Below are 25196 nucleotides of genomic sequence, written 5' to 3'. Positions count from 1 at the left end.
AAATCCGCATGACATCAATTAACAATGTATATATCTGTTGAAACATGTTCTAAGTATCCATCACTTTTTATATTATTGACCGAAACGGTCAATAATATTTGTTTTTTATCAGAGTATAATTGCGACTTTTAGGTATAATAAAGGTTAATTACTTTCAAGCTCATTATTTGTCGGACGTGATGTATTACTTTCATCAATCGTTGTCACTTTCCTCTGTCATAAATTGAAGAATGTAGTACCAAAAAAAACACAATTAATGACTGGCATAATAATCACAAAGATGCCTAATGTTAGAAGTTCTACAATGACGCGAAACTGAAAAATGCATACTTAATAAAATTTTGTTTTGCCTCACTGATGCATTCTACTTTGTATTTGCGCATCTATCGCCATTCCTGCATTTTCCCTGTATTTGCTACTTTTCACTCGGTACTGGCGACTTAATTGTTTCCGCTTGGAGCTAAGAGTTATTTGTGTTGATCTGGTATCTGAATGTATGGAAGAATTCCCACTGAGATGTATGAAGCCAGAAATAATGGCTATGTTAAACACCATACGAAACGTGTCCTATGAAAGTCATCTAGATATCACATTTACAGTTCTTCAATTCATTCGTTCCACAGATCTCTTTTTGAAAACAGGGATTATCGCAACTTCAGCAAGAAATTTTTATTATTTTGGTTTTAAATTAAAAAATCCTTACAGAAAGGAAAACTCCCACTCGCAAGTTTGACTTCCTCTTATGGATGGAAATGCAAGGCTTTTAGAACAACGTGACCCGATATTTTGAAAGAGTGTAAACGTAAACATACATATTAGACCCAGACCGGTGTGTAGAGAGCATTCGTCGGACGGGCAATTATCGGATAGGTGTGTACTCGGTGCAAGCGTTCAACAGCAGAATTTAGCTTCAAAATAAATACATTAAAGGAACTTCAATACTGACATTTGCGATCCCATTTGAATCTATAACCCGAAGATCAGTTTTAAAAACTGTAAGGATTGGTTGAGATCTAAGGATTGGTTGTTATTCTTTTTCCCCATGCTTAACGATATTAATTATTTTCGCCATTTAACTAATGTGTACTAATTAAAATAGAAAGTATTTACCAGCAATATACTTAGGTAGCTGTATGGAAAAGAGTGAATGAGATTTTATTTTTTAACATAATGTTCTTGAAATGTACACACTTCTAAAAAACAGCTTTCCAATGTCTTCAGCCCAGGAGAATGTGTCGATTCATCAAGAGCTACAAAATAGCCTGTCACTGTAGAGATAACTTCGTTGAACTAAAATTTGTTGCCACTCAAGAATTTATCAAGGTTAGGAATCAGATGGAAATCATTGGAAAGGGTAATATTAGACGAGTACGGGGACGGAGGAAGTGAAGTTCCCTTAGTTTTCGCACAATAACAATGCTGAATGTATGGATGCGTTGGCTTGTGGAACATCACCTTCTTTGTCTTGATGTGAGTTCTTTTCTCCTAGATTTACCCCTTCAATTGGTTCAAAAGGTTACTAAAGTATTCCTGAGGTGAAGCTCTTCCACTTCTCCCAAAAGTCTATCAATATGACTTCTTTCGCGACCCACAAAATGATTGTATCGAATTTTTCAACACTGTCAATCAGACCTTGATGACTATCGTTTTCTGACTCCTTTCATCAAAAACTTAATAACCAAACGAACTTGTTTTTGTTCAATGTTGTCACGTTACTAGCATGTTGTTCCTTCCCATGCGTCTACAAACCAGACTAATAGATAAGTGACAATGCATGTTTCGTTTATACGTTCAGAATTGAAGTGACCTTGTGATGCTCATGTTTATGTTCTGTCTCCAATGTCATATCTGAGTGCTTCGCAGAACTTTCCGAATAGACAACATATTTCTTGAAAGATCTTACGCTCTTCGCATTACAAAAGATTCGTCTATTTACAGTGCAATTCATCCCGAAGCTACGATCAGAGAGTTATTCTAAGAAAACAAAATACCATCATAAAATATAAATCGGATGTTAGTTCTCTATTCTGTTATCTGTAGAAGAAGGTATATTTTTCATGGATATAGCGTGATGTATTTTGTAGTTTATTTCCCTTACTGGGGGTCTTTCAGAGTATAAAGTAATCAATTTTAATTACCAATGTTGTGAGGAAGAAAAGATATAAATATGCTTACGTAAAGGAAAACTTATTCTTGTTTTACGTTTTCAGACATGCATTGTCTGGATATGACTCTGTTAAACTATACAAGAAGTTTCAGATAGCTACCGATCTTAAAGATGAAATAAATTCAAAATGGCTATAACATGGATTTGATTTACTTGAGTAAAGAACTCTTCATATGTTCTAATTTTCTTGAAAATGTTTTCTTTATTCAAAACAGGTGTAGATAGGATTCGAAAGCTAATCATATATAAACAAGGGATCCCTTTTCTTCACTCAAGGTAAACCAGACATACGATAACCTTAGTACCGTGACAAAAATTAAATTTTTCACTTTTACTTCCCTCGGTTATATCACGTGGACTAAAGAGCTCACTGATAATCAGAATAAATTAATTGGTGGAATTAAGAAAGTGGAAGGAAACGGGAAATCCTTAAGGAAACCCTCGCACATAGTGCTTGTCCGAAACAAAGCCAGAACCCCACGCACCAGAGGTGAACACTACCACTGAGACATCGTTACACAGGTAGAGAGTACGGCAATTTTCCTTTTGGTGATAGGAACCTGTTCCTCAGAAATCATTTAAGTAGTAATTCCAGAAAAAGTGTATGAAACTACAAACGTAATGAAGTCAAAAACTCGTGTCAAAATGATCAAGTAGATCTATATTATTTTTATTGCTATTTATTTGAACATGTGCTTCAATTATTTCAGTTTCCGATGTCTTACTAATAAGAAGAAAATATGAGAAATTGAAAACGTTGGGTTGTATTAATATGGCAAGCAAATGGTACAGCTTAAGCTAATGGCTCGGATTTTAAAAATGCTACTAGTATTTACGGAGAATATAATTATATTGAACATATTGGAATAGGCCTATATGTTCCTCGATATACATAAATTCTGTGGTATCGTGAAACCCAAAACCCACACAATAGCGTTCACAGATTTAGGATTTAGGATTTAGATTTCTGGGCTTTCGGCATCTAAGGCCATTTAGCTCGTCATGTTTGAGGAATGACGTACTTCGGTGAGCATACTATTCGGGGAAAGGGAAGGAAGGAAGTGGCCTAACACCCATAAGTTAGGTGAATGAGGAAAAGCCAGGAAAATCTCATTGAGGGTGGCTGTCCTGAAAAAACGCTTTACACTTTTTCGACGAGTGACCTCACCAGGAATCGAACCCGGAACTGCTCCCACTGAAGGAGTAGAATTCACAGAGAATCAAGTCAAAATGAAATAGTGAATATATCTCGTACAACTCTGATTATTGATGCCATACATTGTCAATATTAAGGTGTGTGTGTATGTTACATAAAATCTTAAATTATTACTGAAACATCATTATATAAGAAATTATAATATTAAAAAAACAATAATATTTATACATTGAAAGTACAACCAATAACACAAACAAAACAATTTCACATAAAGTTAACTCTAAATGAAATAGTGACTGTATATCCTGTTTACGTTGGCACTGACACCTTTCCACGAACTTCACTTTCTGAACTAATATAAATGAAAGCATTATTCACATAGAAGTTCCTTAAATCTGCACGGCACAGAACTTTTATTCCATATTTATTAGGTTTGTTAGGTATGTACATTTTAAAAGGGCATCGTCCCCGAAATGGTACCAGCATTTCGTCAACAGTCACAAAGCTTCTAACAACAAAATACTGCTATGGATGAATGCATCCCAAATTTCACGAATAGGAGCAAGTTTATACGTTTCCCTTCGCAGTGCTCGTGTCTGGGCACAGTAAAACCGCAAGGCTGCAAGAATGAAGAAGAATCTCTTGACACTCATAGTGGCCCGGAAGAACACTCTACCCGTACCGTCTGAAGCAAAAAGGGTAGAAACATCTTCGTTTCCTGATTTCAATACACCTACCAGATATAACAGTCCTACCACTGCTTTGATTTCAATCATATAGACATCACCCACAAATGATGGCAGAGGTTGTTTATACCTACTTCTCATTTGACGGATTTTGTCATTTGAGTGATTTACTATAATGGTGTCAGTGAAGTATAATTGCCAAGTACCTAAAAACGTCATTTTCACGGACATCCTTTGCAGCTCCACGAACACCTGGCAATCTGATAACAATGTTATGCGCACGTGTATGTCCAATTGCAGAGGGATTCTTGCTCCACTTGAAACATTTATTCTTTCCATAGAAATAGTTTGCATCACAAGTGGGTACATAATCTTCTTCCTCGCTGACATCAGTTTCATCTGAGGATATGTCACCAGGCTCCACTACACCATCTTAGATTTCCGAGGACGAAGATAACTCATTTTCATTGCTATCGCTGACAGTTGAGTCACCCAGTAGACGCTGTATTTCTTCGTCTGTCACAGGCTTCCTCCTAGCCATGCCACCTAACTTCTACAAATGTTACAAAAGTTTAGTGCAAAAAATGGGAGAAATTTTCCTATAAAATGTTCACCTTAATGGGAAAAACACTAACGTTAACGCTCTGGTGGGGTCTCACACACCCCAGACTGCTCCCAACTGTCACACTGTTTGGAATGAAATCAGAGTAATGGCGCGCACAGAGTCATCTACAGATCACTAGAAAATTCCAAAACCGCCAGCGCCATCTGTTGCCTAGATATAGAGGTACGTGTAGAAAAAATGTAATGGGGTCTGTCAAACCCCACTAGACCAGTTAAGGGTTAATTGAAAACGAAACGAAATTATTTATTGTGAAATTTATGCTACTCACGTCATATGAAAAGAAAGGAAATCTTTAAGTTTTACGTCCCACGATTATGCCGTCTAGGCTAAAGGAGACGATGATGATGAGAAATGAATGAAATGGTAAAATGAAGAAAGTGGGAGGAAATGGAAGAACCCTGAGAAAACCCACGCACACAGTGTTTGTCCACCATAAAGCTCACTTGGCGCGAGGTAAGATAGAACCAAGGACCCCACGTACCAGAAGTGAAAGCTCTACCAATTAGCCACGGCGACCCCTTTTTTTATTTTATAAGAGACAGTGAGTTTAGTATACAGAAGACCTCAAAATAGTATGTGTAGGGTTGTTAGAGAGTCCTACAAAATTGAAATCTTAAGTCATCCAAAGTGAATGTATGACTATAAAACCTGCAATTTTTCTCTATTGATGTCTGCGTCTAAATGTCTCAAAATATTACACTGAAAGATACCTACAAGAGTTTTAAAGTATAAATGGCGCGAGAATTACATGAAAGATAAGATATGTTTTTTTTTTTTCTTATAAGGGATCGTTAAGATTTAATCGAGCGGTCTCGTAAAACTTGTTGTGTAGAATATAAGAGATAGCGGTGAGCCCAAACACTTTGTTAGATAGTTTTGTGTAGTTTGTGTTCAAAGCTATTGCATTATTTTTCAGTATGGTAAGAGATTAAACATGACATTATGTTTCAAATTTCAAGACAAAATACCTTGATTAAGCAATATCACACCGAGAATGAAACACCTAAATATTCGAGCTCAAATAGTGGAGATCATTAATGCTATAAGATGTTGTACAGTTGATATTGGGGTTACTTCTGAGTCCGAGATTTTTTCTGGTCATCAGGTTTGTACGAGTGAGATTGTATTATAAAACAAGCTAGATCCAGACTCATGTGACGTGGAAAAGTCGTGATAAGAGTGATCCAAGTTGCAGCAGTAAGAAATAATATATTAAGAAATAAGAGAATACTATATCAGAAGCACAGAACCGTTTGCAAGATGAGTAATCTAAACATAATATTGTGTGTATACAGTTTAATTTTTCTTTTCATCAAAAGCACTTCTTAAGTTAGATCTAATGCTGAATTATTAGATATAAAATGTTTCCTGTTGAAAAGTGGAAGGTATTCAAGTAAATCTGGCAGAGTTTCAAAAAGGAATGGGAAAAAACTTTTAAAGACTGTGGTTGTAAAAGGTCTGATGCCAGAGTTCTGTAAGCTATTGACAAAGTAAAGGCTAGAAAGGAACAAAAATTTCTTGGGAAATGAAACTGAACAACATTTGAGCATTTAAGCTTAAATTATCACTAGTGCGATATATTACATTGAACACAAAAGATAAATCTTACATACCAAATTCATAGCTTCACTGTTGATGACATGGAAAATGTTATGTATTGTTCAGTCTATTAAATATAATAACTCTTTTTGTATCACGAAATATCTTACGCATACAGGACAGGATCAATACTATTAATATTTATCTATACTATACAAATGAAAAAGACTTGTCTATCATAACGAGAAATGGATCAACCGCTTGAAAGGAAATTGTGAACATAGTTAATATATACCGCGAACTAGGCTGTTGTCAATCCCAGCCCAGTTCATTAAAATGCGTATCCCAAGGGAAAAGAGGAAGTCCAAAATGTATACCAAAAATAGAGTTACCCAAGTTAGGAAGATAAACTTTTTGAACATAAATTTCTTATAAGAAACGAGAAGACATGTGTCCAAACGTTCTTAAAAATTATGCTTTTAAAGGAAGGAAAAGAGACTAAATGTCTGCGAAACAAAATATATTACCTGTATTCAGTAGCGTATTTAAGGGTGGGCTTCCGGGCATATCCCCCCGAAATTTTATTTACTATTTTAAAGTAAATGTAATATCTTGCAGAATTTTCACATTTCCAGGAATAAAATTAGCAAACACCCCTCCTCCGAAACAAAATCGTAAATACGCCACTGCCTGTATTCTGATTGGATTATTGATCGAAAAATTGAACGAAAGAACATGTAAGTATTGTAATCAGATAAAATTCAGTTTTCTTCTCTCAAAACAAAAGTAACATAATCGAAGTCGATGTCTTGAATAAACCAGAATGTCAACAATTCAGAAATATATATATCATCTATCTACGAATACAAAAGTACACAAATATATCAGTCAATGAACACGATTTGTTGAGTTTACAATTCAACATTAAAAGACAATTAAATATTTATTTCTTGCTAGCTAAAGTTTTTTTTGAAAATTTTATTTTCTAAATTCTCACAGTTTTAGCAACACACAGTTGAAATGGATACATTATTGGTGTAAAACTACTTAATTGTTGTATCTTCTTATCTTGATATATGTTTAATTTCTGTTTGTAATTATAGCATTATATGGCTTTGGCATATTTATCCCAGCCTCGATGGGCTTTGGTGATGGCGGTCCTTTTGAAGTTGGGTATGTGAATGAAAATTTCTTCAGTAGAATGGAGAAAAATAGAAAGAGAATCATTTTAGCTGCATTTTCTCCCAAACAGCGCCGTTTACCTGCAAAACGAAACAAAAGAGTTGTATTATTATTTTGTGCAGTAATATAAGTATTTCACAGTCATAAATTATAAATCTGACAGTAATAAAAACATGGATGAAAATCTTATTTTAATGTGAAAAGTCTTCCATATTTAAGTCAATTTTTACAGCACTCTTTCTTAATCTCAACCATATTATTAGTTTGTCTCTATTCAATTGAAAATGACTATTATTATTATTATTATTATTATTATTATTATTATTATTATTATTATTATTATTATTATTATTATTATTATTATTATTATTATTATTATTACTTAGGCAGTATTCGTAGTGAGTATATGAAGTGCAAACTCCAAACAAAAGGGAAAATAAGAATGACAACAAAGTGGATTCAGAAAGAAGAAAAACGTTTTCTCAAATTCTTCCTTTAAAACATACGTATGGCCTTCCAATGGTTTTGTATGGATTATTGTACTCTATGCCAGAAAAAATGAATACTCCATAAAAGTGAAGGAAAAGCCTAGAGGATTTCAAGACAAAGATACGAGCAATAATGGAATGTGTTAGCTGTATCGCATGCAAAACTAGTAGAGGAGTGTTTGAAAATTTAAGAGGAAAAAATAATAATTTTGTACGTAATTTCAATAAACAAGAAAGATCTATTATATGGGATGTATCGAGAATTCTAGAAATTATCAAAAAAATGCACCAAAATATTGCGATCTTGGCCAATAATTAGTTTGTAGATCAGGATCCACAAGATTTTTCAACGGCCCCTAAATCGTGTTATCGTATTTTTTTTACGGAATAATCACATCATACTGAGTTAAGTGATAGTTTTGGTTTGGCTACACTATATGCAATTCTCCAGAAATAACTACAACAAAATTTTTGACTGTAATATATTGGATCTTTCCCGGATATTTCCTTGTTCTTTCCTCTTTTGATCAATATATATATATATATATATATATATATATATATATATATATATACAGGGTGGGCCATTTTAATTAATCCACGGAAATATCTGAAAAATGATAAAACATAGAAGAAATTTTTGAAGTACACGTTATATATTCCTAAGGGGGAAAACCAATTCCGCCAAAAGTAACCCTCCCCGCCCCCCCTAAATGGGGGTACGGGGGATAACTTTGAAATGTCAAATGGGAACATGGGTCGAGTAATACCTCGTTCGAAAGGTCTTGGAAAACTAAGTAACGCTGTACCAAAAGATGTTTCATATTGTGCACCAGTTTCAAAATGGCCGCCATGATATGGTTCGGAAACTCCAGTACCCGTTGTATGAAAACCATGAAAGGTAAATGAATGGAACAAAATTGAAATACGTAAATATCATAGGGCATATCGAATGATGTAATCCCTGTGATCCCAGTGGCCTCCCTAAAGGGGTCTTGTGGGCTAACTTCAAAATTTCAATGTCCGACCGGACAACGGTTCGGGCGTACGCTTGACCTACCCAATGCTGTTTGGAAGGCAGACTTCATGCATAGAGAATTGGTGCACTAAGTTAAGATGGTCACAGTTACATTTTGATTAACTATTAGCATTCATGTCATATTGAGAGCTTGAGGGACGAAACGGTGTGTACGTATATCCCCGAAATGCTTTCTGAATAACCAGCACGCATTGCATAAAAGTTTCTCCTTTTTTAGTCACTACAGCGTCATCCTTACAAACAAATGTTTCAACCACAGCATACCTATTTGTAAGGTTAGCCTTAATTTACGAATTAAAGTAGAGTTCTCGTTTGAACTTTCACTTTACTTTCCATTCCACTCACATACAGAGCGCAGGGAGAGATTATTTTGCAGGATTTGGATTTCTCTCTATACATTATGGCAATTTTACTCTAATATTTTTATCTCTGTTGTATTATTCTCGAGCCATGGAACGCCTCCGTGGTTTTCCTATTTAATTTTCGTTATTTTCATTTATGTCTAACCGTACTCATACTATGGGCACTAGACGTTTTCTTAGACACAGTCACCAAGTCTTTGCGATCATTTTGAAAACGGTGTCTCATGTCGAAAATTTTCTTACAGAAGCTGTTTGATATTAATTTGTCTATGTAACGTGATGTTACTCGCTTCAAGCTACTATTTGAAATTTTCAAGTTGACCCCGGATACCTTTCAGTTGGCCCTTGGAGTCACCCTGACAACATCTCTCGATGTGCCTTACGTCAGTTAGCTACTCCAGTTTTTCTTTTGTTGATTTATCTCCAGCTTTCATACTACGGGTACTAAACCTTTTCTCTGACACGGATACTATATTTCGGCGGCCTTTTGAGAACACTGCCATTTCACATCAATCGTTTTCTCCTGCAATATGTTAGATTTTGCAAGATTTATCGAACGAGGTACCACTCGACTCATGTCACTATTTGAAATTTTGAAGTTAGCCCCCAAGACCCCTTTAGGGAGGCCACTGGGATCACAGGGACCACACCGTTCGATATGCCCTATGATATTTACGTATTTCAATTTTGTTCCATTCATTTACCTTCCATGGTTTTCACACTACGGGTACTGGAGTTTCCGAACCATATTATGGCGGCCATTTTGAAACCGGTGCACAATATGGAACATCTTTTGGTACAGCGTTACTTAGTTTTCCAAGACCTTTCGAACGAGGTATTACTCGACCCATGTTCCCATTTGACATTTCAAAGTTACCCCCCGTTATCCCCATTAGGGGAGGCGGGGAGGGTTACTTTTGGCGGAATTGGGTTTCCCCCTTAGCAATATATAACATGTACTTGAAACATTTCTTCTATGTTTTATCATTTTTCAGATATTTCCGTGGATTAATTAAAATGGCACCCTGTATATATATATATATATATATATATATATATATATATATATATATATATATATATATATATATATATATTCTACGGAGCGTGACAATGTGTATTAGGGCGTGTCAATTTTTTCAATTATCAAAATCCTAAATGAGGGGTGCTAAAAAGTTGAGACCTGACATTGTATTTCGAAGCATATATTTACAAATTCGATATAATGTTGTTTTGCTAGGTAACTATCAGTCCAAAGTTTTGTCATTTTCTTCTTTTTTTTACAAATTTACTTTTGTTCCTCATAGATGGCGCCAGCGTTGTATTTCATTTATTTAGCAGAAATACATGCTTGTTAAGATTAGTTTTATCTATTTGCACATTGCTGTATTACAGTTTTAATATTATGTCAAATTTATATTCTACAATCATTAAATTAGATAAATTTTCAATTTTAAACGGGTGCTAAAGTTTTCACATTTATTATATAATAACTCCAAGGGTATAAGATTGAGAGCTTCAAATTTGAGTGTGCAAACTTTTTCAACTAGTCCTTATATTAACATCGTGGTTCCTTGATGTTTCTTTAGAATGACTTCTAAGGCAAAAACAAAATGCAATACATTTACACATAGGAGTAATTTGATTGGAACCCGCAGAGAATTGTTACCTTCTGAACTTCCCATCATTAAGCTATGTTGTCATGCAGAGCATTTGGTATAGTGTCTGCTTGCGTGCCATAGCTGCCATATCGACTGCCGCCCTCAGGGATGTTGGCTTGATGACCGACAAAGACCAAAGGCTTGTGATTGATCACAATAAAGTGAAGAGAGCACAAGAAAAAAAAAATGAAATTCGTGGACCAAGAATTTGATGAGTTTTGTCAGCAAGGTATAATCGACTGCATCTTCTTTGACGGCCGTGAAGATATTACGAACGTTATGTTGGTAGCAGAAAATTCAAATCACCAGTTCCCTGGGATTATATGAGAACAACACTATTCTGTTTATAGCGAGGACGCTATCTTCATCATTTCACTCCTCAGAAAAATTGTGACAATAAAAAGCAAAATGAATTTTTTGCTGATAATCTTTAAGATTTTAGAAGGGCATTGATAAAATCTTACAAGCAATTGGAGGTGATTCTGCTAGCGTCAACACTGGTTGGGAAGGTCGTACTTTGCATTGGGTAGAAGTCAAACTCGGTTGTAAGCTAAATTGGTTAGTGTGTGCTCTTCACACCAGCGGGTTACCTTTGCGACACTTAGTCACAACACTGGATGGCATAATTTTGTCAAGCAATCAGTGGAAAGGTACTATTGGAGATATGCTAGACGCAGTTACCGGACTTGAAATCGATCCTTCATAGCAAAAACTCCCAATTGAAGAGCCTCTTATTGCGCTGAGTGAAAATATCGTAAAAGATTTATCTACAGATCAAGCATACGGATATCAGATTACTCAGGCCATTCTCACTGGAAAACCTCCATGGGATCTGGCGCTTCTTGAAATTGGTCCAGTCAGTCATTCAAGATGGTTGACTACAGCAAATAGACTGCGTCGTTTGTGGGTTTTAAAACATGAACTTAACGTCAAATATCTCATAAATCTTAGGCGGATAGTGAAATACATTGTTAGTGTCTATTACCCTGATGGTTCAACATCAAAGTCAAGCATTGCTGGGAAAAAGGGCCACGCCACATCTTGTTTCAACTGCAGTGACTTAATATGCAGAAGAAGATTGTTGTGGATGCTATACTTCAAAAGATACTTAACTTAAGAAGTGAGGCAGTACAAGGAAATCTCTCTGTACGTCCGAGCGAAACACTTGCTATCGACCCCAAAGCCTCGTTCGTTCTAGAGGTTGATCGACTGGTCTAAAGGTGTTTATGAACCTCCCTTTACATGAAAACTTTCAACGGTAGTAGCAAAGAAATTTGTAGACTTTCGGATGAAAGTACCACAGTGGCCAAATCACGCTCAATCTATAGAAAGGTGTATGAAACAAGTCACAGAGGCAGCAGCAAAAGTCTATACGCATGAGAAACGTGAGGGGTACATGATAGTTCAAGAAGCAAGTCCACAGATGATGTCGGAAAATGAATCAAAACAGGACATAATGAAACTTGTTTTGTGAATAACTTGTGCGTTAATAGTATTGCTTAATTGTTGGTGTTTCTTGAATACATCTGTAATAAGTAAAACAAGGACAGCTTTATCACAAAATGTAACACAAATGTAGCATGTATGTATAGTAATACTATACTAGTAGGCCTAAGTAAGAAGTGTATGAACTATATGATGCAGCAGTTAAAAAATAATTCATTATAATTGAAAATTAGTAGTTTCTCAATGTGGTTGAGTAAGGTATTTTTAAAATCAATGAAAAGTGTGTTTCTCAAGATTTGTAACAGAAGATACACACTTCAAACATGGAGAATGTTATATGTTTTTACTAAAACAATTATAAAGTATAATAGTACGTAATAAAAATAATGCTTTCGGTTGTTAGTAACTGCAAAGCAATAATATAAAGTCTAAATGCAGTATTTCAGTACGTACGTCTATGTATGCAGAAATTTTATTGAATGTTTTCTCAAAGTATAGGTTATATACTCTTTCTTACTGTACCTCTAGCTTTATTAATATGTTTGATGATTAATAAAATGTTTCACACGGAAAAATAATTTATTTTATAGCATTGCATGGCATTTTCGAAAGTATTTCAGTATAAAATTCCGAAAACTGCTCTTGTGCTATATTCAAATCTTGATTTACCTAGCTAGAATTTATTTAATCGCAAAACTAAGTACAGATTCGAATTTCTCATACCTAAAAACATACTTTTAAGACCCCTCATCATGAAAAATTGCAAAAAGTATGTTTCACCCTCAAAAATGACACGCCCTAATGTGTATGGTGTATTTTACGGGAAGTTTTGGAAGATATGCACTGTATAGGGCGTGACAGAAGATATGGTGTATTCTACGGAGAGTAGTACTAGGTGTGATATGGGCTGTGAGCGAAAAAGAGGTTTATTCTATGGACTGTAACAAAGCATATGGTGTACTCTATGGAATAAATTAGAATGTATGGTGTATTCTACGGAGCAGGGCAGAAGAACACATGCTGCATGAAAAGAGAAAGTAGGAGAATAATATTATAAAAGTTATGTAAGAGATGTATCATAATACCCGGCGTTTTGTTCTAATTTCCAAGAACAAGGAAATATCCGGGAATATTAAATTGTGGCTAACTCTCAACAAACTCTTTCTCTTTATTGATACATACTTGCGATTGCGCCATCCATTTTGTGTAGCATATGGCATAGTGATCTTTGAAGGTATGTTTCAGGTACTGGAAAATAGCACTTCCTAGGGATAATCTACTGGCAAAATGACATCCACGAGAGAATCATTGAGGTTTGGGAACAACCAAAAGTCACTCGGGACTTAATCTGCTGAGTAAGGTGGGTGTGGCAGAAGTTCAATACCCACCGTGGTCAGCCAAGAATGACCTCACGAATCATCTTTTACCATCCTTGTATAGATTCAATTCATAAAGTTGAAATTTGGTTTCCGGTAAAAAATGACATGTTTTTCCATCTTCGTGTACACTCATGTCCAAAATGATTGTCGCATATCTATAACTGTCATCTTGTAAGAATATAATTTGATAATGATTTTGCACGGTACTTTTAATACTGACACTATGTGTATAATCGTAAAATGTATATTTGCGGTAAATTTCATAGGAAAAGAATTATAAATACGAAAATTAGAATGCATGAAACAAAATGTTTCTAAATGACCAAGAAAGTTTTATTTTTGTTTTATTATTCTTATTTACTGCTCTTTTGACATGAAATTTGCCACATACATGCCTTTGCCGATTATACATATACCAACATTACAAGAAATACCGGGCGAATTCGTTATCGAATTATATTTCTACAACAACATATTTGTAGACATGCGACAATAATTTTGGACATGAGTGTGCATCTATCGGATAATTCATGTTCTATATGGTGATAAATATGTACCGAACAAAACTGAGAATTAGCAGACAGGATGATTCACAAATCGCATTCGCGGTATTACATTCACTATCATTCACAAACGCATTGAAGACGGCTCGAAGGAAGAATCTTACCGGTATATTAGGAAGTATTTTAGCAGTACCTCCATTTTTCATTCACACGACCGTATGCTTGGCGTGTACAGCGATATGCAATACATGTTGAAATGGCGGAGATTAAGTATCAAACAACGGGGAAAAGTCAAGAGCGCGATGGTATCTATGTTTAATGTAAAAATAAACCTTTGGTCCCCTTTCATAAAAATGTCTTTTACTGGATGGGAGTGTGGAAATCGTCTATCACAAAGGTGGATAGCTGACTGGGAAGGATGACATTATGGTAAGACCTGAGCCGACTTCCGGTATAGATGAGCAATTCGAGAAAAAAGTCGAAACAGTGAAAAGACTTAGTGGGTCGTTTCTAGCATCGGGATAGAGTAATAATGTATCCGTGCAGTCAAAGGAAGCTTGAGGTAGACCAGTCAAAAATTCAAATCTACACATTCAAAGGAACGTTGTTCAAGACACTTTAACAAGAGTCTCGAATGAATTTGAATTCTTTTGTACATGGTTACAGAAGTATTGAATCGTATTTTTACATACTTGTAGATTGACAAGTTGCAGTCCGAAATAAGTGATCGAAAACATGCAATACTGCAAACCTGAAATTGATTTAGTTTCCACTGACACGCAAATAAATACAATATTAAAGGTTTTCCCCAACTTTGTAGGATCTGGAATTTAATAGACTACATTAAATCTTTAAGAGAAGATGTCAATTGATTTTCTAAGTATACCGGCAAATGTTCACTAAGTATTTTGGCCCTTACGCATCGAATGTAGCTTAGGTCAGCTTTCTTTAAGAAGAATACAGTGCTACTGAAGTATAAAATCGTCCTTTGCACTCCGATGTTTTATTTTATTCTCCATATGGCGTACGGATGACAGCGTGATAGCCAAGAAAAAATTACAGAAACGTTTCCAAATATTATGGATCTATACCACAGGGCAATAAGTGACCTTTCAAGTTATTTATGCTATGACATCAAATAGAGGGTTATTTTCTTAAAACTCACGGGTTTGATTTGGGTCTAGAGTTTCTAACTAAAGTCCGATTTTCATGTGGTTTGTGGCAAATGATCAAGGAAGGATGGGAGATTTATGAGACTATATTTACTATTTCAATTCATCGCAGGTAATATCAGACACACCTCAAGAAAAACAGTAAATATTCACCAGTGCACCTTACAATTGGAATGACTAATATATGTTTGATATATGTTTAATATATGTTTGATTCTTATCATTTATTCATAATCCAAATATGAGGGGGTCTAATTTTGTTAATCAGTCCCAGGGCCTACTTACAGTACGATACTGTATATATATATATATATATATATATATATATATATATATATATATATATATATATATATATATATAATTTTTTCTTGCTCTTAATATATTGTTTCATACGGAAAGTACGTACAAATGGAACATTTATACAGAAAGTATTATAAAACATGCGTTTTCAGTTATATATTTCCTGTATGTTAAGTCCAAAAACTACAGTATTTACAAATGTAACATACGATTTTACGTACGCCACATACAATTTTTTCTCAGTGTACAACCACCGCAAGTTACACAAATCGTGTTTAATATCAACAAAATTACCCGCATTATCTTCCAGCGTGGATATTCGTTTTTGTTTATTATGTTAATGTACACTCTGAATATTATACAAACATGGAAAAGATCCATAAAAGATATATTAATTTAACAATTGTTCCTCTGGCACAAGACGCCAACAAAATTGTTTTATCTTTTCGGGCAATGAACTCAAGCACTGACTTGGTATTGATTGGTCTTGAATTGGATTATCAAGACCATGACCGAAACGATTTCTTTTAACCCTGGAATACACACGCGAAAATTCTAACGTGAATACAAACGTGGGGTGCAAGAGCACCCCATTTAACTAAATACTACTAAAAGCAATAATAAACGAACTTTGACAAATGTATATCACTTTATCATATACAAGAATACACAATTGCAATTTCTTTGCATTTTCAACAAGCACAGTTACTTTTTATTGCATCATTTGCATACTTTGTTTTTGTGCTCAGGACAAGCAGCCATCTTGCACCTGGTACAAAAATATTTTACTTTTCTCTTCTTGCTTCTGGGACCCATTCAACATCGGGCTTGTTTCGGAAGATCAGTTGTTGAGCCACGTGTAATTCATGGTTGGTCTTCAATATCAAGAATAATTTCGATGCCAATAGACAAAGTTGTGGAAGATTCAACTTTAGGTGCTCCTTCATGCAGGGTCTAGGTAACTGCATTCACAGTTCTTTCAGAAACTCTTTACGTAAGATTTCCTTCTGTTGAGCTTCATTATTGGAGAACAGAAGCATTACGTAAAACCAGCCTGATGCAAGAAAACACAAAGAAAACGTTGAGTCAATCGACACTTTTCCCCTACTGACACTATATAAGGTCTATATGAAGTAACTGGTGGAATCAGACAATACTTCCTTTTGTTTCGTTGGAGTGGTCTAGTGTGTTCACTACAAAGTCTGTAAACTTACTTCGACCTGCACTTACTTTCGCCATCAGAAAATATCACATAATCACACGTAAAGAACCTAAAACAATTTTCGACAACACTGGATTTCACAAACGTAAACACACACATGAGGTGCTCAAGAACCCCCCCTTTTTTATCTTATACTCTAAAACGAAAGAAATAGCTTGACAGCTACCACCGGGATGTCATTATCTAAAATGAGAATGCACTGAAGTACCAACTAACAGGCTTGAAAACAGCGTCACAGTGGCGATTAATATAACTACTTGGGTGCTCCAGCACACCAGTGTGTATTCCAGAATTAAACGAAACTATTGAATTCTACAGCAAGGATTTGCGAGAAAAATCATTAGCTTACAGAACGGTAAAGATTTCTGTCTTAAAGAACTTTCGACATGTGTGAGTGGAAATTTTGACTACTTTACATTAGACTATATAGTGGTGCACGGCCCAGTTTAAATCCTTGAAACTGTTATGGTATTTTAGATATTGTCACACAAACGTCACAATTTGTTGTGCGTTTTACAATAGTTCACTCTATGATCAGAGGTTTGGATAGTGGCATATACTGGATAGTAAGTCTATCAGGTATTTAAATGAAAGATTCCAGCCTACAAAGACAATGGTGCAAGAGAGGAATACTACCCTTCCAAGATTTTTAAGCCATAGTCGACAGTCAAGTTCAAATAAAGAACACTAAGGCAATTACGTAGAAAAGATAGGTTTCGAAAGGATAAACAATCGGTTCCTTGCAAAATGATGAAAATTACGGTGCCGAACACTAAATAAATTACACATGAAACAAATCTCTTTATCCTATGCAATCTAATAGCTATCACACACACAACTCTAAACTGTGTAGCCACGACGCTGATGGTCAGCCCTTCTTCATCTTGCTCTTACCTTTTCCAAAATAAAACGTTGATTCTAAGTTGACAGTGTTGTCATCCTTAAGAAATCTTTCTGGTCGAAATGTTTCTGGATCTTTCCAGTACTCCTTCTCCATATACACGCTGTATAAATTAACCCATATCGTTGTACCCTGGAAGAAAAGGATTAAAAGTTAGAAGAAAATCAAGGTTTACGTCCCACGATAAATTTTAAGAAAGCATTATTTTATGTGTAGTCTGTAAGCTAAAGCAAATTAGAATAAAGGTAAATACAAGATATGGTAATGACAAGTCTGACTTTTTTCCAAACGTCATAACGGGACTGGTGCCAAAAGTACGGATTATTGTAACAACCTTACAAATTAATAGTGATCCCCTTGATCAACTTCAACATACTCTCCTCCCTTCTCTATACACGTTTGTGTATGAAGTTTCCATTGTTGTAAGCAGTTGTGCAAATCTTCAGGGTTACCGTCTTGAATACTGCTGCCGTCTTCTGCATCATCTCTTCCACAGTCTAAAAATGAGTTCCCTTGAAGGCGAATTTCACTTTCGAAAGAAAACCTCGTAATATATCAATTACGGATAATAGGGTAAGTGTTTCAACACAGGAATCTTTTTAGCTGCCGGAAACTGTTTAATGGTCGAAGCAGTATGCGAAGGAGTATTGACGCGTTGCTCAATACCTGTACACATGTTCTTGCAGCTTCACCAAAACCTGCTCATAATGCTGCTTCTTCACTGTCTGACCTATCGGACCTAATGGTACTCATTCAATCGTAAGCAGGCTATTGATATTTAAAAACACAATGAGCATGACCTTCCCTTTTGATTTGTTCTTGCTTGCCTTTTTCATTCACGGTCATCAGGGAATTCTCCAGTGTATGATTTGCCTTTTCATTTCAAGATAATACTGAAAGATTTGCGTCTCCTTATCAATGACGATTCTCGTTAAGAAGTCCGGTCTGCTTCCAGAAAAAGTCCGCTTCCAGACGTTCCATTGTGTCTCTGCGCATGTGCTTCCGGAAGTCCTTCTGCTCGTACGTGACGACATTTGGTACCATTTAGGGCAAACTTTTCACATGTTTAAATGGTCGTGGAGAATTGTATGGGCAAACTCTTCATCAATGCCCACCATACTTGCTAGCATTCGAATACTGAGCCCGCGATATTTGCGGGCAATGTCAGCCATTTTTGTCACATTATCTTCTGTAGTTGCTGTGCCAGGACGACCCGGTCGTTCATCATCTATAATGTTCTCGAGCCCGGACGGGGTACTGCGCATCTTAAGTAACTAAGTGTCCAATACTACGGTCATCATACGACATTTTTTCGAACAAATACACTAAATTTAAACACAACAACACTGAGCAAGGCTATGTGATAATAATATAAAACACACAACCACATATGTGATAATGTAAAACACACAACCCCATAACAGTTTCAACACAATAACTGTGTCTTCATGAGACTTCCACTCCTTCTGGCTGCTCAGGAGTTGGTCACCTCTTATATACTTTCCGCAGATCAACTTTTAATTAGGTTCCACCCCTTCATTAAAAATTGACACTTGTGTTATTCACTTTCACTTGTACAGCTGTGTATTTGTCCAATTAAAAATTTACGTTTTTGCTTGGTATGTAGCAGGAGTGTGTACACAGGAGGAGTGTATTGCCACAAAAGAAGTGATGTAGATGAGGGTACGAAGAAGAATTTCATAAAAAAGCATGGTGGAAAAAGTAGGAGACCTAAACACAGACGAAGAACAGAGAAAAAGAGATTTGAAGAAGTTCTAAACAGAATTAAGGAGAAATTAATACAATGAAGAGAAAACAGTAAGAAGAAGCGTAGCAAGAAAGAGAAAGAGCGCAGAGTATAGCAAAATTTACGTAGGGGAAACAAAAACGAAGATAGAAGAAAGGATAACACAGCACAAAGGATGATGTAAGATTGAAAAGGGACAATAATGCAATATATAAGCATCAGAAAGAGACAAACTACAGGATTGCATGGGAAGGAGCAGAGATCATAGAAGTAGAGAAAAGGATATTGGTGAGAAAATGGAACGAAGCCAGGAAAATTATGAAGGCAGGAGACAAGGTGATGAATTGGAATGCAGGATTAGTGATAAATAGAGAATAGGAGACGATTCTACTTAAAGATGAAATAAGAAAAATGAAGAAGCAAGAAAGAGAACAAATTAATAAGGTACATAACAAGAAAAATTAGAAGACAAGAATGTATCCACCAGAAACGTATATTTTTAATTGGACAAGCGTGTTGAGCATTTCTGAGATCATTCTGCTATCACCTTTGGTAAACAGATTTATGTTGTTATATAATATTATATTATATTAGAAAATATATCTGATATAGGCAATTTATAAGTACAATATAATACTTTATATTATTCAAATAATTTTAATAAAATGTCCTGTATAGTCATATCAACGTAGTTGAGGAGTATTTCTTAAAATTTGATAATAGCCTTTTGAAGGAACAACAGTTTCTAACCTTGAAGAAATTTAAATTTTGAAATGTCAAACACATAATCAAATTAGTGCTTACACGAACATAATTTTCATATGTACAGTTCTGTTTTAATACTGACAGTTTAAAAGCGCGCTTTCTGATAAAGTTACGTCTGTGCATTTATCGAGTTTTGAACAAGTACTGCTCATTACCATTGAGGGAGTATTCCTCTCTGAAACTTCTCCCAGCTGGGCACTGGCGTGAACTTATCAAAATTATTGGGGGGATCTAATCACAATTAAATGACTAACCCACTCCTTCTCTGTTTTAGTATATATATATATATATATATTACAACTTACGAAATGTTTAGCTTCCCCCATTTAAAAACTCACTCATTTTCTTATTGCTTCTCTTGAGAAAATATCACAAAAAGTTACTTTTTTAAGTTTTTCGCCTATGATTAATAGAGATATGGTATAACATTATTTGAGATCATCATTTTTTTTTTTTTTTTTTTAAGTTCTTGCATATTATTGACAAGATTGCATTTCATTTTAATGACAACTCAGGTGACTACACTTTACTTATAAAGACTTATTGATAGGGGGTATATGCTGTCGAATGTCTCTGTTTAGTTTTGATACACCATTTCCTGTGAATATTACGTATATTTTTGGTGTTAATGTAGTGTTGCCATGCAACATGATATGTACTTAAAAGAAAGCCAATAACAAATAATCCAAAATACATTGATTACCTATAACAATAGATTTTAAAATAATTTAAAGATTTCTACCATAACAGAGGGATTCCAATGCTCGTTGTATTTTATTAGATTTCCAAATTATCCTATGCATAAGGATGTCTTAACGAAACAGCTATGTCCGTCCGCGTGACGACAGTTATTAGACATAAACGATAAGATAGCAAGAAACAGGTTTTCGAAACGGGTTTAGTATTCCAAGAATCAGCTACATATCTATCTTATCTACTCTAGTGGTCATAATTCTGGAAATTTTTCAAAAATCATACCTTTGCTCTTATAAATGCATTATTTTAAATATTCTAGCATGTTTTATGACTACATTTACTTTTTTTTTTTACCTTACGAGCCACCTCTGGTTATAATTAGTGCTCTGTACTTTTTCTCCCGAAACACGTACTGATCATTTATAAACTTTCTTTGTTTATGCGAGAAATAGTCCCAATGCTTTATTCCAACAACTTACCAAATGCAAAACAGTAACTACGATAAAATAATAGTAACCGACAGTTAATTTCTTAAAATAGGTCAAAGTTCGCCTCAACACTTTCACCTTCTTGAGGCACACCGATTGCGTAACACAGGACTAGAGGAAGAAATTTTAAGAATAGCTAAATATTGTACAGATCAATGTTGCCTAAAGTTCGTGTTGAGACCTCGATTGGTTCAGAATTAACTAAATAATATACAGGTATAATTGTCATAGAACATATTACTTCACTATTGAAACTATTTCCAGTAAAAATGCTAATAAAATTAATATCAGCTTAGTATACTACAGTAATAAGTTGTGTTTTGCTCTTTCCGATTTGCCCTCCCCAAAACTGTGATATAGTTGTCTTATGTCCCACAAAGTTGATAGTCTAAATAGAACATTTATGCATATTTAAAGTTAAGTTCATGTTGCACAATTCAGAGTCAACTTTGTTATAAAAAAAGAAATAATACATTAACTTCTCCTAAGCAAAGTTATTTGAGGGGCTCCCACATTGTTAAGATCGGGTCTGCCCCCCAAGCCCAATGGAGTCGGCGGCTATGATGCTGGGTAACATTACTAATTTCTAAACAGAGGCTTTTGTTTCAGGCTTTTACAAGATTTCTTCTAAATTTTCTCATTAAAATTTCTGTTTCGTTTGATATTTAATATTTTTTTCTCATTTCAAGATATTTAGAATGAAATTTTACCTTTGGTATTCGATATCCCATCACTTCTACATCGTCCAGAGCTAGTCTAGGAATGCTGAACAACACGTTAGATATTCTCTGTATCTCCAGTATTGTGGCAACTGTATATGGTAGTCTGAAATATAAGAAATAATTATAACAATATTATTTTGTAACAATATGTAAAGCTTAAATTATATAAAACATAAAAATTGGCAAGTCTACGATTGTCTTGACTCTATTGACGAAAACATAATTAAAAAATATACCTTAGAAGTTATAAAATTTTAAATTAACTCCGATAATTGCAAATAATGGGTAATTAAAAGATTGGATTAAATACTAAACGGAAGTTAGAGGATATATTCAGAGTATTTTCTTCAGTTGCTTGAAGACAAAGGTTAAGAGAGTATCCTTGTTGCTAGTTATCACTCGTTTACTTGCATGATCAACATGCATGAAAGATTTGTTTCATCATGCATGTTCGAAGAATTTTTTGCCCACACAATACCAACTTGCTGTCCAACTTACTAGAAGAATGAATCGGAGAAAAGAGTCACGTGATTTCCTCTGTTGTGATTGGCGGACCTAAATATAAAACAACCAACTTGCATGAACGAGCACATACACGGTAAACAAGCATGAAGAACGGCAAAACCATCATGCATTTTACAGAAGATTTTGAAAACTTTCAACGTGCATGAACGAGGCTATACACGATCTACTTGCCTGTGGTTTTATCGTTTTTCATGCATGTTGGAAGGTTTCTTCATGCATGTGTCTGCGAGTATTGGTTCCTTAACCTCTCAATAACCAGGAGGTTTTAAATAACTGCGTGATCATACAGATGGAAGGATATGTATAATTTGTACCCTTACCTAACTTTCCAAAAGCATCCTGTTTAGGATGGGGAAAAAACTGTTAATAGAATATGTTAAAGAATTTAGAAGTTATGCCATTTCAAACATTGCACTAGAAACATCACTATGATATAGTGATGTTGGAAGCTTGTGTAGAAGGGAAGGGCATCACCACGCAAATACGTCGGCACTGAGGAGTTAATAATCCCTAAAATAATGGGAAAAAATCATCCATTTTTCTTACCGCAGCAAAAAGATTTGTTTTTTCATCCCCAAGAAAAATCCATTTGGGTTTTGATTTGTCCTTTTTTTTTTTTACCGGGACGTGGACTGCCCTGGGACATTATTTGCTACGAACGCGCACTGTTACAAGACTGACATGGATTTGCAGTTCATTTTATTTTAGCTCAGTGTCCTCCCCGCTAGTCTATTGGCTAGCGCGTGATTCTGGTGCACGTGGTCCTGCGTTCCATTTCCTGTGAGAGAACATTTTTTTAGTCCATTAATTTCTATGGGACATTAATTTTTGTATAAACTTTAAAGATAAAGTTTAGCTTTGAGAAGGTTTAGCCAACTTCCGGGAGACGAATTTGTCTCCCGGAAATATGATTGGAAGAAAAACTATTTCCAAAGATTACGAGGTGTTAATAATAATGATAATAATAATAATAAAGTAAGTTGACAATTATTCAAAAACTTACCAACCTATTCATATCAAAAGAAGATGGAAGTACATCTTGTCCAAGAACTTGGTCTATTTCTCGTTGTACTTTGAGCTGGACTTCTGGATACAAAATCATGTACAAAATGGAAAAACTCAAAGTATTGCTTGTTGTGAACAATCCACCATCAAAAACATCGTAACACATATCACTGATGTCCTCGTCTAAAACAAAATATGATGAAGATCCATGAATAACGTGTAAAAACAGAAATAATATTTATGGAGTTACACAAATTATAAACAAAAAATGTTTGATAACAGAAAGATGAAAGAAGAACATGTTAAGAATATCGATCTTGTGTAACAGATACGAGGGAGGCTCAAAAATTAAGGTTAGAAAACCGATATTTCTGCAGTTTTGTCCGTTAAAGAGGTATGAGGCATGTACAGTCATTTTAATACATGGAATTAGCAACTGTGCAGATTTTGAGCCACCCGCCATCTACGGTACTAGTTGTATGTAAACACAAATGACAATTCGTTTGGAAAACTTGTCTCTCGAAGAAGTTCGTACAGTTATTCGATTTCTGTGGGTGAAACATGTAACCGCGGCTGAAATTCACTGGCTGCTGGTAGAGGTTTACGAACAGACTGTAATGTCTTGTCAGTATGTCACAGAATGGAGCCGAAAGACAACGAGCGCCCGCATACAGCCGAGAAGACCACTACGTTGTTGAAGCAGCTTCGCTAGGACATCATCGGCCACCCTCCCTGCAGCCCGGACCTCGCCTGTTCCCACACTTGAAGGAGCACCTAGGAGACAGTCGCTTTGCTTCAGACGAGGAGGTGAAACACTTCGTGACAACGTGGGTGAACATGCACAAACAGAATTTTTTCCTCTTCAAACTCATCCCATAACACAATGAGTACTTCAACCGATATGAAGATTGTCGAAAAATAACCTAATGTATATACCAGGCCCGTATCCAGGGGGTCTAGGGCGGGCCGAGCCCCCCTAAATTTTCGCTGGCCCCCTAAAATTTTCACGGTAGGCTTGTAAATGAACTATAATACGATGATAAACTATAGTATGGTTGGATCGGGCCCCCCTAACTTCAGACGGGCCCCCCTACAATTTTGGGCTGGCTACCGGCCTGGTATATACTATATGTTGGCTGTATTGGGTATATGAAATAATATACACATGTTTCACTGCAGGCTTTGTAACCTTACTTCCTGATCACTCCTCGTAAATTAGACTCGGTGGTGCCGGGTTCGACTCATGATGAAAATATAGAAGTTTCGATGTTAAACCGGGAGCGTGAGTCAATTGGCTGGCTACTGTATTTAAATAACAAACTTGAATTTAGAACATAAGAAATAATGTTTTTTGGAAACAAGCTGACTCATCAGGCACTCGGTTGAGCATGATGCTTATAGTAATCATTATATTAAT

General features: G+C 35.4%; 1 protein-coding gene across 2 annotated transcripts in view; it reads right to left on the bottom strand.

Annotated features, from left to right (window-relative positions):
* Positions 1-3507: 3507 nt before the first annotated feature.
* Positions 3508-25196, bottom strand: part of LOC145662451 (methyl farnesoate epoxidase-like) — a 72748-nt gene continuing 51059 nt past the window's right edge. For both annotated transcript variants that reach the window (XM_081728039.1, XM_081728040.1), the window contains exons 6-9: positions 23782-23962; positions 22238-22352; positions 17825-17963; positions 3508-7435 (exon numbers count right to left, since the gene is read on the bottom strand). In XM_081728039.1, the coding sequence (XP_081584165.1) occupies positions 7254-7435; positions 17825-17963; positions 22238-22352; positions 23782-23962 (617 nt within the window). In that variant the 3' untranslated portion in view covers positions 3508-7253. The remainder of the gene's footprint in view (positions 7436-17824; positions 17964-22237; positions 22353-23781; positions 23963-25196) is intronic.

This window comes from Thermobia domestica, chromosome 10 (assembly GCF_964235325.1).
Source record: "Thermobia domestica chromosome 10, izTheDome1.hap1.1, whole genome shotgun sequence".
In the NCBI taxonomy this organism is placed as follows: Eukaryota; Metazoa; Arthropoda; class Insecta; order Zygentoma; family Lepismatidae; genus Thermobia; species Thermobia domestica.
The sequence above is the reverse complement of the archived record's forward strand: the minus strand, read 5'-3'. Positions and strand labels throughout refer to the sequence as shown.